The 17043-nt window shown below is 28.8% G+C and overlaps 1 protein-coding gene across 1 annotated transcript; it reads left to right on the top strand.

The window, feature by feature from the left end:
* The first annotated feature begins 1414 nt into the window (after positions 1-1414).
* Positions 1415-16490, top strand: Tango9 (transport and golgi organization 9). The gene is made up of 8 exons (XM_014421950.3): positions 1415-1686; positions 1766-1916; positions 5269-5422; positions 5528-5698; positions 5960-6070; positions 8516-8668; positions 9513-9667; positions 15157-16490. The coding sequence occupies exons 1-8, from the start codon at positions 1610-1612 to the stop codon at positions 15283-15285; spliced, it is 1101 nt and encodes a 366-aa protein (XP_014277436.1). The 5' UTR covers positions 1415-1609; the 3' UTR covers positions 15286-16490.
* Positions 16491-17043: the final 553 nt, after the last annotated feature.

The following is a 17043-nucleotide window of genomic DNA, read 5'->3' as shown; positions in this document are numbered from 1 at the left end:
TGTTGGCCACTGACATGATAGAACTATTTGATAATTATATTTATGACTGCATTCCCTGACACGACACTAAAACTATCGTGACAGTAATGTCGCACTGGGTCTGGCATGATCGTTAATAGTACAAGTAATGTCAGTTGACTAACAGTCGTATATACGTCTATACGTATAAGCCTTAACAGTGAACTGTCGCAACATATCAGCCTCACCAAATGTAATAGTAATAGACGGGAAAACATTGTTCCTATATATTTGCCCAAACACTTAAAATTGTATCAGCCTCGAGTCTCAAAAATGGATCCACCACGGTCCCCAAAAATAATCCGTCCCGGATCTCCAAAAATAAAACAACAATCTACCATGGACCTCAAAAAATTGTATCCACCCGGGTCCCAAAAATAATCAGGGGCCCCGAAAATAATTCCACCCAGACCCCAATTATAAATCCGACTCGGGCCCCAAAAACAAATCCTCTCAAGACCCATAAATTACGTTCAGGCAATGCATCAAAAATAAATTAATCCCGTGCGACTGTGTTCTAATATTCAATGTCTAAGAAAAAATAATAACTTTATAGTAATAGAAAAAGTGTCTAATGATTAACTAAAAAACTAGTCGAAGGACTTGTGCGACATTACACTAGCGCACTATATATAAAGCCATTTTTCCCAAAATCACTGATCCCCAACAATTACCCATTAAGATAAAAACTCCCGAAAATTTGAGTAGCTGGTATGTTTATTACTGATAGATTACCGAAAAAAATTTGAAATCCGATCATTCAAAATTTGAAGTAGAAAGGGTACGAAGAAAGTGATCTGTGTGATTGAATCATTCAAAAGAATGATGACTGAGCATATTTGAGGTCTCTTATGGATCTTGTACAATCTCTTTCGATTAGTAATAAAAAAGAAAGCTTATTTAGCTATAATTTCAACATTTTCCTGTAAGATAAAAGTACAATTAACGATATGAGTGAAGAATTAGAAGCCACCCATCCATTTCAAATTTTGAATAATAGGATTTAAAAATTTTCAGTCTTATACGATCAATCTGAACCTCCATCTTTAGTTTTACTGTCATTCCGGCAGGCCGTATAGAGGTCCTTTTACAATATTTGAAACAAAAGATGGTAAGACTAAGCTGTTTATCAGTTATTTGAAAAAAAAAACATTATTAAATTCGAGCTTAGAAAAAAGTAATAGAAAAACTGGTTCGAAAATAAAATAACAGGTTTGTTTTAATAATCAGTTCTTAAAGAAACTGTTATTAAAAAAAGAAAATAATGTTTCTTCTCTAAGAAACCGGTTCTTTTCAAGCATCTGCGAAAATCACAGTTAAATTTTAATTAAAAAACGGTTCGTTCCTAATTTAAAACAAAAGGATTCGATTGGATTTTTAAATTTGGTGATAAGGACAGTGCTGTGTGATCAGTGGAGGGGGCAGGTTACTCAGTTGTTACATGTCTCTGGGCCCCTATTCAGCAACAATGACATTGTGTTGAATGACATAGTTTAATATTATGTCTTTTATTGATTGATCTGCCCTTTAATTCTAAGTGAAGTGTTTTAAAGAATAATTGGTTCATTAGTTGAGTTCCTATTCGAGAAACATGGGTTGGACTTCAAAACAAGTTATAATAGCTATTATTTTGGTAGCGACAGGGTCCATCAATACCATAAGTACAAAGTAAGAACAATTAGAAACTTAACTGTGATGATGTTTTTTCATGCCACTTGTTTAAATTTATTTCTTCCTTTAATGTCAGGTGGGCTAATCTTATGAAATCAGTCGGTTCTGATAATGGTGAACCGAGGGAGTTTAATCATCCATTCTTCCAAGCCTGTTGTATGTTCTTTGGTGAATTTCTGTGTCTCTTGTGTTTTAAGGCGATTTATTATTGGTTGAAGAGGAAACAGGTAAATAATATTTTTTTTATTTATATGTTTAATGAGGTGTTAATAGCTGATTGTAGGTTCAATATGAGGAGAAGATGGTTGAGAGTGTGTGCAGTAATGATACACAAATAAGTAAAACTTATTTACGCCGATGTTTCGACCTGAATTTCAGGCCTTCATCAGGGCTGAAAAACAAAATTGAGTTAACAAACTTAATTCAGAGAAAGAGAAAAAGAAAATGATAACAAATAAACTTGGAAATATATGTAATAATAAAGTAATTATACTAAACAAATTAAGGTATGGGAATGTAAAAGGAAGATTTTGATGGGATAAGTTGAAGAAATCAGCACCCATCGACTGGAAACCGCTGGAAGATCCTATAAGGTTCCTAGAGCTGTGATTTTTGTACAAAAATCGTAGCCAGTCACCTGTTTCTTTTTTTCATTTTTCTCAAAAGTAGTTTTTTGGCACATACAGCCTTTTCCATACCCATGCCTCAATTATTACCTCTACAATATAATATTTTATAGTTCATTAGTATCATCTACTGTTATAATAACAATTTATGCTTATATATATTTCGAAGTTTGTTATTATTTTCCTTTTCTTTTTCTCTGAATTAAGGTTGTTATTTCGTTTTTATTTTTCAGCACAAATAAATAAGTATAATTACTTACCGCACCCCCAGACCATCTCCTAATATTATTTCACATCATTTTGTTTTGTCTATGTTTCAAAATTACTCTTAAATGAAAATCCTTTTTAGAAAAAATCAAGAGCAGTTTAAGCTCAATCTTTATTGGCATGCAGACCCCTCTTAATATGTTTCTTATGATTATAGACAATTACTACTGGAGATATTTTAGTAGCCGAAGAAACATGTTCTATAATTTTGACAAAGCTACCTGTAACTGAATTAAGTGCTCTGAACAATATTGCAGGGGTTGAAATAATAACTCCTGGGACCTCTAACTTTGATATATCATCCCTATTTTATTATAAATATAATTTGAATTGTTAGTGAAAATTAATTTATACTCTACTGTTTTGAAAAGATAACCAACTGTGGTTGAGATTCAGTTTGTAAACTTGAGGTTAAAATTAAGCTGAAGTTAATTCAATATATGAAAAACTAAATTTGTTTTTTCAGTCAAATATTTTAAAATTATTGCCATGTTTCATGAGGAAAAAATACTCATTTTGAAATATAGTGGATTTTTGATAAAATCCTATCACCCAATATATAAATTTTCTTATATTGATCTTATTTTGAATTTTAACATTTCTTGATTATTTGTTTATTACTAAAAATGATTAAAATAAAATAATTAATTGATTTTTGGAAAGTTTTAAATTGATGTTGAACATTTTATTTATTATTTTTATCCTTAATTTCATTTAAAATAGCAAATGTTAAGAATGAAAACAGTTACGATATATATAAGTATAAAGTATATATTTTGTTGATTCATGGTGCTTTCTATTTTTTCAAATATTATTTTAATTTAATTAAACATTATCCTAATGTTAGAAGTAACTGTTAATTTAAGTTTTAATCCAAAGCTAACTGTTATTTTATAGAGATAATGTGTATAACTATCAACTTATAAGTATAGTTTTTAAAAAATCATCAATTAATGAACAAAATATATTTTGGGTGTGGAAAAATTTATGTTTTAATCATTATTTCTGTTCAAAATTAAATTAAATTTATTTTTTTGGCAGTTCAATATAATTGTAATTCAAATTAAAACATTAAGAGTTTTTATCTTAGTTTTATCTGTTTTTAATAAAATCAGAATTCTTTACTTTTTTTTATTTCATAGAACTGTTTGTAAAAATAATAGCTGGTTTGTGGTAAAATTGATTTTATTTAAAAAAAAAAAAGGAAAAAAAAAAGAAATTAAAATTGTGGTTACGATCTTAATACTTCTAGTTTAATCTTTAAACTGTACTTAAATATAATATTATCATAGTATAAAGTAATACTAACAAAAAAAAATCCTTTTAATCTTTTTAAAATTACATACTTTTTCTGAAGTTAGTGAAAAATGTCAGTTTTATTTTTCAACATTTTCATCTCAATATTTAATTTATTTTTCATTTCTACTATTTTAACAAGGTATTCCCTACATGTTATATATACTTCTAGTAAAATAATCAGTAAAATGTTTTTTCTGGAAAATATATTATTTTTTAAATATTAATGAGTGTTCGATTAGTATGTTCAAATAAAGTAATAAAATTAAATAAAAAATAAAGTAAATAAATAAGCAGTTCAGTGATAAAATGGGGGCCAGTATGGTAGCTTCCTGGGTTCCAATAATATTTATGAATCACTTTCCCAGAGGATGTATCTTTAAATGGCCTGACCTCATATAAATTTTTTTATTTATAAAGTAAAAAGAAAATAGATCTTCAGTTTCGTGGGGGCGGGCGGGGAGAGAATATAAAGTTGATATCATAGTTTGTTTTGATTAATTAATTTTTTTTTAAAATCATATTCTATTATTATATATTATTACTGTTTATAATTATTATTGTTTACTCGTTAGGTCTATTTATCATAAGATCAAAAATATTATCTGATTAGAGTAAAATAAGTATGCTGTGTGGCTAGCAACCCAATGAACTTGGGCAGCACAACTTTGTTGTTTTTTAATTAAGTTTTCCCCCTGTATATATCACTCAACATTTGATCCACATCAATAGCTCTTTGAACATAATGATCGTTAAACCTGTTGTTTAACTGATTAATTGAGTGAGAGCTACATATATCTTGGATTATATTACAAAATAATAATTCAGGAAGATAAAGGATTTATAAAAAAGAAAATAATAATATTGATATTTGATAGTTATTGAACAAAATCAGGATTAAAATTATTTGATTTGTCAGACTAGTAGGCTTAAATCTTGATGACTGGGTTTATATCCTGAGATAAGCTTGTTATGCTTTATGTTGTTCTTATATTATTAGAATTTGTTGAAATAATCTTATCTCTATTATATATTATTATACAATTTCATGATTTTCATATTATTTTAATCACCAAATTTCTTTATTCAACAAATAAAAATTATATTTTTTGTAATATTTGGTGCAAGAAAGTGCAATGAAGTAATCACACACTCCACGTGTTGACATAACACTACTGTATTTTTTTTATCTGGCATAATTTCTCTTTGTTCAAATATTTGTGTTTGTGTTGAAATGTGATAATTGAAAGATATCGTGAACTGTGTTTGAGTAAACAACATCGACTTCCTACAAAACAATTACTAAATATTTATTTAAACTTTTTTTAATGGTAAAAAAAAAAATTAATTTTTATTATTTCTTCTTTACTCTTTAATCTTCATTTTTTAGGATGGATCTGAGGATGTTCATGATTTGGTTAAAGGAAATAGAAATTTTAATCCTTTCATTTTTTTACCTCCTGCCATGTGCGACATGATAGGAACTTCGCTTATGTATGTTGGTCTTAATTTTACTTTTGCCAGTAGTTTTCAGATGCTTCGAGGTTAGTTTGATATTAATTATTAATAGCTATTATTTTAATAATTTGCTTGTGATATTCATTTTTTTTCTTTTCTGATAGTTATATAAATTATTTATTTTCTTGCAGGAGCCGTTATTGTATTTGTTGCTCTGTTGTCGGTGATATTTTTAGGCAGAAAAGTAACTTTGAAAATGTGGATTGGCATCGTTCTTACACTTTCAGGTTTAGTGGTAGTTGGGCTCTGCGATGTTATGTACACTTCTGATGATACACCTGGTGGCAGTAATGTTATTATTGGTTAGTTTAGAATTTCTACATAAAATAAATAATTATTTATTGTATGGTTTATTTTGGTTGCGATAAATAACTCTGTTGATCAATGGAGGAAAGTATGAAAGCAATGGTTGTTACTGTTGATATTGAATCTCCATATTGAGTTAGCCTTTATTTTATGTTTTGAATTTTAATAATTATTTGACCTAATTGATGATGATTCTTTTGCACTATACTATTCTTTCAAGTATAATTCTCAGAAGGAATAATTTTTCTTTTTTAAAGGTGATTTAATAATTTTTGGAGCACAAGTTGTCGTTGCCATACAAATGGTAGTTGAAGAAAAATTCGTCAATGGAAAAGATATTCCACCATTGCAAGCTGTTGGATGGGAAGGTGAGGATTAATTAATTATTAAATTAAATTTTCACTTTTAAAGTATATTTAACTCTGAAGAAAAATATTTTTTTTTTAAATATAAGAAGATGGTTTGGGTTGTAGTAAAAAAAAAAAGAACAAATAGTTTAAAACTATTTTAATGTCCAACGTTTCGCCCCACTTTGCAGGGCTTCATCAGGGCTAAAAAGATACAAAAAAAAGAAAACTGAGAATATTACAACAATAAGATACAATAAGGTAATTTAAGCTAGGATAAATTACCTAAATTTTTTTTACCGCAACCCTGACCATCTTATATTTAAATCTTTATGGTCAACTATATCTACATATATATATTTTTTTTTCATCAAAAGCTTTGAGTTTTATTATCATTCCCTTTGACAGATTCACAGTTTAATAATTATTTTGATTAACTATTGCAGCTGTCATCGTTCATTTAAAATAAAAATGTATTTTCCAAAAGGCTATGTCTGAATGAATGAAATAAGATAGTGTGGGTGAAAGTCATAAAAGAACTCAAATAAAACAAAAACTATTTATTATGCACCAATGTTCATCTCACCCCACATTGCTGGACGTATATTACAAGAGCCCAAGAGTAGAAAAAAGTTACGTTATTTCACACCAATTTTTTATTACTTTTATGAAAACTATGTATAATTACTAGTCAGAATTGATGAGTCTGCCAAGTATAGTTTGGAGGAATAAAAAATTGCTGCTGTTTCAAAATGTTAAAAAAAAAATATTTTTTTATTGAGAGCTCCATACCATTATAACTACCTACAACACTGGAAAACCTAATGAAACTACTAACCCTTACGAAGATAAACATTATAAACTATATTATAGTACATTCAACTAGCTTTAATTTTAGTGCTGGCAGATATATGTACGTCTAATGGTTACTGACAAAACTGATTTGGTTTTTTATAAACCAACAGTTTTGTCTGAACTACTAGAAATCATCATCTTGTTAATTTATTTTTATAAATATCATGACAGCTACTACTTCTATAAAGATAAACTTCATAATCTACTTTATAGCACATTAAACTACCTTTAATTTTAGAGCTGGCAGACATCTGTGTATTTATAAAATAAAGATTTCTCTCAATAAATTCACTAAATACTGATTTTTCAGTATATATTTCTTGTTTTGCTTTTTAAAAACTATATCATGGAAATTACTGAATATAAATAGTTCAGGCTCATATTTTATCAAATTTACTCCAATTTAAATGATGTTCTATTAGGTTTTCTGGTGTTTAACTTAGTCTCAAAGATATGGATCTCGGGATCAAAAATTAATTTTTGTAACCTTTTTAAACCGTTGCCATTTTGTATTCCTCCTTATTATACTTAGCAGACTCATCAATTTAGACTAGTAATTATGCATAGTTTTCATTAAAGTAATCAAAAATTGGGTTGAAACATCAGACTTTTTTGCCCTGGGCTCATGTACTATCAGTACTAAAAACAAAATTCAAAAATTAAGAATTCTGTGAAAAGGGAGAGGGTAGAGTATAGAATATTTCATGTCATGCTCTTACGCTGTTTACAATATTCTTAGATTTTGTGTGTTGTTTCTGCCCTGGTGAAGTGAGGCGAAACATTGCTGTATAATAAATAGTTTAGTACTATTTGGGCTACTTTTTTTACTGCCACCCAAACAAGGCAGTGTGAAATTTTATTCAATATGAATTTGAGGCAGTGAGAAATAATATTGTACTTAGTTATAGTGGTATATTATCATAATAATGACATAATACTGTATTATATCCGTACTGTGTAGAAGTTAATAACTCGTTATCAATTCACTATACTTGAAAAAAAAATTGAAAGATGAAGAAGAAATATGGAGAGTGGGAAATAAAGAAAGTAAGAAATATTAGATGTGAGAGGAAAAACTTACAGCTCAGGCAGAGAGTGGTTCTGACTTGAGAAGTTGAATTTTAGCTTCTCCCATAGAGAGTGGGCAAAAACACGTTGGATCGACAGGAAATTATAACCGCCAAGAATGGCCGGTAAGATAAAATAGGAAAGAAGAAATAAAATTGGTTAAAGAGTAAAATTACATCTTATATTTTATGATATACTTATATTATATTTTATTAAATAATAAAAAATCACTACTAAATGATTTCAACACAATCGTACTGCATATCTCTCACAATATATTGAACTGTGATGTAATATCTCTATTTGGTCATTTTTTTTAAACTGTTGATGTGATGTGTGATGTACTGTCTCTGATCTGCATTCAAATTATTTTTATTTTTTCTTACCTGGTGATGCCTAAATTGACAAAATGCAGTTTGGATAGTTTTAATTGCTGTTTTTGAGATTTAAGGTTATGTATTCTGATCTTCAAATGATATAATTATAGTTAATATTATGTTATTATTATTAATGATTGTAATCTGTTTATAATTTTTTTTTCAGGTATTTTTGGTTTTGTCACGCTGTGCATATTGTTGATTCCGTTTTACTTCATACACGTTCCACAAGCTACTAATCCTCATGGTGCATTAGAAGATCTTCCTGATGCTTTATATCAAATTTATAACAACTTTTGGATTGCTATAGCTTTAACTGGTATAAAATCTTTGTCTTTATTTTTATTTATTTTTTTTTTAACATTTACAATTTCATTACATATAAAGAGTTTCTCAACCAAACTCTTCCTTTACCCTCTTCCTCCAAATTTTCCTGTATTTTACTTCTACTATCAATTCATACTTTCAGCTTCTTTATTTTTCTTTTCTACAAGGTCTTATCTTTATTTCACTTTCAGCCTTCCGTTCCATTTTCAATTTTTAATTCTTCATTAGTTTCATATTATGTCTTATCCGTGTATTTTATATGTTTATATAATCTTGAGATTAATCTTCTTTCTTTTATTAAAAAAAAAAAAAATAATAGATCTGTACTACTAGTACTTTGTAAGAAAGTACTAGACCAATTGTTGTGTGAGGAGGTGATTATCTGATATATTATGATCGAACCAGCACCACTCCCTTTATAAGGCTGCTAAGGTAGACACTTTGACCTCCTTGGCTACGAATGTCATACAAACAGATATCTATCATGATTTTAGTATCGCAATAGTGAGACAGTATGACAGTGCTTGTTAGTACACTGATAATAGACTAGTTAAATGAATCATAAAAACTGATGGGTAGATAACGGGTAGATGATACAATGAACAACAAACAGAAAACATACTAGTTATAATTTATATATAAGGGTTGTATTATGTGCTTATAAGGTGCAACAGTTCACTGTTGAAGCATCTACATGTCATGGCCTGCATCTTTCACATTTATCGTCATTGTTTTCTCTGATCTTTTTTATAGCAAGGTTCCACTGTAATTTCTATTAATTATTTTTATAATTATTATTGATTATTAATTTTCATTAATAATTTATATTTTTCTAGGCACTATAATCAGTATTGCTTTCTTCAATTTTGCTGGTATTAGTGTTACGAAAGAGATGTCCGCAACAACAAGGATGGTACTTGACTCTGTTCGAATCCTCTTTATTTATTTATTTTCATTGTGTGTCAAATGGCAGGAATTCCACGAGTTACAGGTTTGTATTTTATATATATTTTTAAATTGTAAATTAGTGAACAAAAAAAAATTGTTTTTTCGCGATTAGACATTAATTTGTGTAGGCTTAAGATACATACTTAAGTAGTCCTTTTAACTTTGATTCTGGTTCAATTTAATATTTATTTATTGGTTCAGTTTTTAAGTGTTTACTTACTATTTAGTCCATTACTGATCCACCAACCTTATTGTAACATGCTCTTAATTCAGTAACATCTATATAAAATAATGATTAATTTCGAGCCAACAGTCACCCTTGACTGTTGAGCCAGTCAGTAACGCCCTAACCAGAAGAAATGTTCTGTGGCATTCATATTACTAGGAATGGTCCTTGGTGGATACAATAGTTAGCATTCTGTAGTCAGTAGTACCTCTATCAATATTCATCCTGAAGGCAAACACACTGCCCTGAGAAGATTCTCGTCAATAGGACTCAGGATCCTAAAGCTTCCCCACTTCCTTCCCAATGACATTTCCGTGATGCGCTGTTTATAATGAATATATAACAAAGATATTCTTTACACAATGTGGGGTTATTCAGAGTTAAATGTCCTAATTCAAAATATGAATTAAGGACATCTAAACTAGCAAAAAAGTTCTACTGTATTAAGATAGTTGGGTGGCAATCAGTAAAGTAAAAAACTATTTGATTTAGGTTAACATAAAATAGTTTCTTTTACTATTTTGGACCTTTATTGACTGGCACTCAAACTATCTTCCTACAATATACTTCTTAAGGTTCCTACTATCTTCTTCCAATAAGAAAAAATGTATTATGAAGATAGGTTTATTAACACTTTGCTTAAAAGAGATTCAGATCTAAAGGTTTTCATTATTGTTAATTATTTAGGTGTTATTTTTTATTTAATTTTTTTTCTATTGGCTCTATAGACCTTGTAATCTTTGGCCGCCCGAACCCGCCTTCTCCACGCCTGCCTATCTTGGGCTACTGCTTTCCAGTTTGCTGCATGCAGCCTCTTTCTCATCTTTGTTGATTCTGTCTATCCATCTGGTTTTTGGCCTCCAACGTGGTCGGTTACCTACTATTCTGGCGTTGTTGTGTAGAGGTGTCCTGATGGATTGCTTCAAGCCACATGCCCCACCCATCTTAACCTCCTTAAGCACGAGCAGTTCATTATTCATTCTTCTCCTTCATGCGTCAAGGCTCTGATCCCAGTTTTCTGCTGTAATTGTATAGAGGACTTTCTGTTCAAATCCCTCGATTTATATAATTATTTAGGTTATAATAAATAAATGAATATATGTTCCAACTACCTTATTAAAGAAATGTGTAGATTAGACTTTATATTAAATGTCGTTCAAAGTGATTACCTTGGACATTAAGTCAGGCTTAGCATCTTTCTTCCACTATAGTAGTGGTAAAATGGCATTGTACGTGTGCTATTGTTTCAATTATTCTTTTTCGTAAAAAATTAAGGTGTCATTGAGTGCACTTGCTTTAAATTTTTGTTTAATTTAAACAAAGTCCCTGAAATATGAATCAATATTTATCGTGTTAGATTATTACTGACAACAATGGTCGACTGTCTTAAGTATCAAAAAATTATGATGTTTGCATTAAAAAAAATTAATATTGTTATTAATTTTTTTAATGCTACAAAAATCTTACCTTTAGGCCATTTAAATATTTCAGTCAAAATTTCTCTGGTACTGGACTCACCTCACCCTACACGCTCTTTCGTTACAGAAGGATTTATACATACTATTTGTGATTGACACAATGAAAGTACAATATAAAAATTTCTATGACTCACTTGCTGGACACTTGAACCTATGAGTACAAACATTACTGATTGACAGTAACACAAGATCTGACAAGAAGACTGAAACGCCTCTGTAGCAGAGATCTGCTACATTAAGAGTACTTATCACCAGAGATGGGAAAAAATTAGCTATAATTGAAACTAATAATTAAAGTTGCCATGGATACGACTCTTATTCATGAATGAAATATTGATAAATATCGTATCCATGGAAATTTTAGCTATTATTTTTACCTGTTGATAATTTTAGCTATTATTTTTAACTATAGTTAATTTAGCCCAACTCTACTTACCACACTAGGAGTATCTTTGTTTAAAGGCTTCTCCATTCATGATTTCATAATAATTCTGAATGGGGATTTTCTATCGGAGCACAATTTTACACAACATGCCAAAAGACAAATATTTAAAATTTCAAAAATAAAGAATAATAATAATAGTAATTACTCGGATTAAATTATGTAATCTCCTTGTACAAATTTATATTTATTTACATTGTATTGGTTAGACTAGTTCTACAATTCCATAGCTTTACTAAACAGGCAATAAGCTGAGGGAGCTATCAACCTGTTTTACTTCTTTAGAGCAATAAAATATTTTCTGGATAGATTGTCCATTTATTATATTCATTTATCCCAGCTCACTTTTTCAACAAATTTTAAAAACTTTTTGTATAAACTCAGTTATAACACAGGTTATATCGTGCAAAAATAACAGTATTTTATTATGTAGAGATTCCTGTTCAATTCGTCGCTGAGGAGTTATATACTCGGATACAGTCGTGTACAACCCTGACGATCCCACGTGCTTACAAAAACTGAGTACGCATGTGTGATAATATGACATGAACGAGAGTATCACTATAGCTTGAACTGTGTACCAAAAGTACCTCCAGAATACAGACGTGCATTGGGAAGAATCATCCGTCGCTTGAACTGAAGCATTAGTTTGATTATTGTTATTTATTAAGTCCTTGAAGAAAGACGTATCTAAAAAGGTGACAGGATCAGTTTGTACTACTTGACTGGTATGCTTCTCTTGATATAATGTTCTGTAATCATCGACAGTAGTTTTCAAAATATTATCTGGGGGTTGATTGTGGTCCAAGAGATGAAAACTACCTTCTCCTTGGCCTAATTCGACACTTGCATCTGTCTTGTCATTCACTGGCTTTGCTAGGTTATGGCTGTTACCATGATTCAGAAGGCTATGGCGACAGCAATTTTTGTGCCCTCTTCGTGACAGAGTTTCATCCATTCAGTTTATTTTGATTATTATTGGTTGAAATAGATTTGCTTGTCATTAGTAGTAGTTTTTAATAATTTAACCATTTGATTAGTAAATTCAAATATAATTTTTTTTATTTTTTGATTGTACTAAAACATCTGTTAAATATACTATACACATGGAAATTTGATCTATGACAGTTTTAAGGATAAAAAACTACAAATAGATATACTTGCATAGTTATACTAACTTATAACAAGTTTTAGATGTATCTGTTGGCAGCAATACTATTTTCATTTATCCTGTTAGTAAATCTAGTATTTATGATTATAAATTATAAAAAAATAAAAGTATTCTAAATATAAGCAATAATATTAGAATCAATATTGTGGGCAAGAATTAAGCTTTTAAAAGTGTTCTCACTGAAGACACGTGTTCTTAAGTCTTAAACATTCTGCCAGGAAGTGTCCATTCAATTACAACCATTTATAAAACCTAAAAGTTGCAATCAAATTCTCATTAAAATCACGAATTACCTTTTATCAGAATATATATTGTTTGAAAAGATCTATTAATTTAATTAACTAAGAAGACATAATAGATTACACAATAATTAATAATGACCTGGTAAATTAAAACTGTTGAAGCAGCAGTAAATGTTGTCATAAAGACTGTTAAGTACTGAAAATGATCGCTCAAATCCAAATAGCTACTTAGAGCAACGGTTATACAAGGAGGTGATTTGTTCAAGATAATGCTCAGCTGTCAGATTTTTCTTCAATTAAGGATACCCGCTTTATGAGGCTGAGTGAACCCAAGGAGGTAATATGTTACTTTAGCTCCCCCAAAAAAGGCGGGAATAATTACATCTTAACTAGACTGTACGTTGATAACTATATAGGTTAGTTTATAATATGACCCGCCTTTTAAGAGGAAAAATTTCTTTCTCTTCATGATTACTTCTTTCTCACTTTAGTTAAAGTTTAACTTTGAATATCGACTTTTAACACTTTTGATGTTTATGACCGACATTATTCTCGTATCCTTGTACTTTTTTTCCTATATGAAATTCTACTTTCTGACAATCTTCAATGTTAGATATTTAATATTAGAATACATTTTACAAAGTAAAAATTTTAGATATTATATATTTATAGCAGTCATTGGAATCTATAACCAGAAAATCTATAAATGAAGCATTTATTTTATATTTACTTAATAGATAATATACATTTTAATGTTTTAATTCATTTTTCAAAAAAAAACATATACATACAATAACATATATTGTGTATACAAATATAGGATGTCGCTATAATTGTTTGAGGGGGGATATAAAATTTCTTAATTGACAAATTACATCTAATGATCCCATTTTTCTATGTCTATTAATGTCCTAATTTTCCCATAGATATAATTTTGAGGTTTGACATTTAGCTCTTAATCTGCTCTTTGGATATCAATCCGAATATTCTCCTGTATTTATTGGGTCGACTTAATTAGACTGTTTCCTCTAGTTTCCTTTAAATTCTTTTCAAATAGGAATGTATTCTTGATCCTTTAGTAATACGTTTCTCTCTTGAATTTCATTTAAAAATTAAGGTAGTTAATTTTTAAAAGGTTTGTTCAGTCTGGTCAAGAAGTAATTGTTTCCGCCTTTTTTAGGGGAGTGAAAGTAAATAATTACCCCCAAGAAGATTTTAATAATTAATATAATTTAATCAAAATGGTCTCCGTCATTAAAAAATATCCGTTCTGATCAGAATCACAACATGTGTTGTCATTGCAAGAACTAACAAACGACTCCTGAAAATAACATTTTATTTATTTTTTATTGCCTTCAGGCTCCTTGATACTACCCTGAAGCATGCATACACTTAATATAGCAGATTTTCATGATATTGAATGTTTAAAAAAAGTCTTATTCTAGGGAGTAACATATACAACTAATTACTGTATTAATTCGAATAGAAAATATTTATTTAGTAGTGACCAGTCTTAACTATTTCATGTTAAACAATTTTCAACATAAAATATTGTTTGGAACTAAAAAAATAAAACTGTACCACTACTATCCATGAAGGGTTGTTAACTTGTAGTTTACCTTAGGAATATAGAATCGGATGAAATCGATGAAAATGTAGATGATGAATATTGTACAAAAATAAAGCTAAAAAAAATAAAATGGCAGCTGTTTCAAAATGTTATAAAACATTAATTTTTCATATGGTGCTCTATATCTTTATAACTACCAATAACACTAAAATATAACAGAAGAGCATTTAAGTAAGAGTAAATTTGCTAAAATATGTTGGTAAAAGGTTGGGTGTAGTTTTTTTAAGGAAGTTCCGTTACTTGACCAACAGTTGTGTTAGGAGGTGAATAATCACTCTATATAAATAGACTATAGTATATAATATTATTTTAAGATTGATTGATTGTTAATTTTTTTTTTCAGATCCTTGGTTTCGTACTCTTGATCATTGGAATGGCTATTTACAATGACTTGTTGCCCAGCTTTGCTACCATTAGGGCACTATTCAGGAGGGATCGGGACGATGCTTTAGTACCCAATGAATCTATCTAATAATATAATGAAATAAATAGCCAAACTAAATAAATATTAGACCTGCAATTGTTTAGTCCTATACGATTCTAATCGATCAGAAAAACAGATCGTATATTGAAGAAATTATTTCTAATGAGAAGTAGTTATATATTTCTTATTTTTTTGGCTGATTTTCAATATGAATTTGTTATAAATAGTTTTATTTAAATTAGTTTGCTCAATTTTTTTTTTTTAATATTTTCTTTTGAACCTTTGAATTTAATGTTAAATCGTGATATAAAGTAATATATTTTTTAATCATAGAACTGATGATAATGAAAAAAAGTTAGGGCAAAGTTTAGAATTAATTGTTCGATCTGTCAAATGGAATGAGCTGGTATATTAATATTATGTTGAGATGTATTTATTTACGATCAAAATATTAACCTTGACTCATCATTCTCTATAATATGTAAATCTTTAAAAATTTGATGTAGTTATGCTCCTTTTTTATATATTTTAATGTTATTAATTTATCATTTAATGTTAATAACTCTTTGTTGTATATTTATTTTTTTAAATTGATAAGTTAAAAGTTACTTGTTATTATCGATCTCTCTTATAATTAATTTCAGTTATATCAAATAGGTATTGGGCGCCAATTTTTTTGGCCTCTTAGTGTACTTATGCAAAGAAATTTAAATAAGAGAAATCTCTGAAAAGAGTCACAGAACTTTTTTATTGTAAACTTTGAGGAGGAATTAGACAAAGTTCACTTTAATAAAATTTATCTGCTAAGAGGAGTTTCTCTATAATATTTAATAATTTTTGTAAAATATCAAATAATTTATATATCTTTTGCCTTTCAAGGCTTTATAAAGTGCATTCAAGTCAAGTATAATTGTTAATAATGGGAAATTTTTTTTCCTTGAGGGTTTGTTTCAAGCAAAATTTCGGCTGGTTGCTGGGTTTCTGATTTGATTATGGACCAGTCAGTTTTGGGATGAGCTTAGGTTTAAAATAAAACTAATCCAGAAATAATTAAGTTTTGGACTATGTGAATCCAATACTATAATAAATTCTTGTCTCAGCAACCAACCATTTGTTAATTATTTCAATGTTTGTATTATTGACACTTAATACAATTCTGTCTTTTATTATTGTAACTTAATTATGGATATTTTTTTATTATTATATTATAATGTGTATATATGGCACTGAAATAAAATGAATTATTTGGTTAATTTTTTTTTTATTTTTATAAACATTCCTAAATAAAGCTTTATGTATCGAATACCTTAAAAGAAAAGGATTTGTGTATAATGGTAACAAATAAAAGCTTCGATAAAAAATGATTATAGGAAAAGAAAAAATATTAATAATAATTTATAATTATTTCCTTTTATTATATTCGTAAAACAATATTTTTTACGAGAAGTTAGACGGGGTTGCGGTCAGTAACAGAGTTGGGCAAAATTCAGCTACAGTTGAAACTAATAGCTAAAATCGTCTTGGATACGATATTTATTTATCAATGGTTCATTCGTGTAGAAGGGTTGTATCCATGACAATTTTAGTTATCGGTTTCAACTAGTTAATTTTTGCCCATCTCTGGTCAGTAATGATACACTAATGAGTAAAACTTATTTATTTGTGCCAAAATTTTGACATGAATTTCAGGCCTTCATTAGGTTGAAAAACACAACAGAACCAAATTACAACCTTAATCCAGGGAAAAAGAAATAGAAAATAATAACAAACAAACTTGGAAATATACATAAATTTTACTTAATCCTG

Source organism: Halyomorpha halys, unplaced genomic scaffold (assembly GCF_000696795.3).
Source record: "Halyomorpha halys isolate HHAL.00 unplaced genomic scaffold, Hhal_1.1 Scaffold349.1, whole genome shotgun sequence".
Classification (NCBI taxonomy): domain Eukaryota; kingdom Metazoa; phylum Arthropoda; class Insecta; order Hemiptera; family Pentatomidae; genus Halyomorpha; species Halyomorpha halys.
Note: the sequence above shows the minus strand (reverse complement) of the source record. Positions and strands in the feature narration are given on the sequence as shown.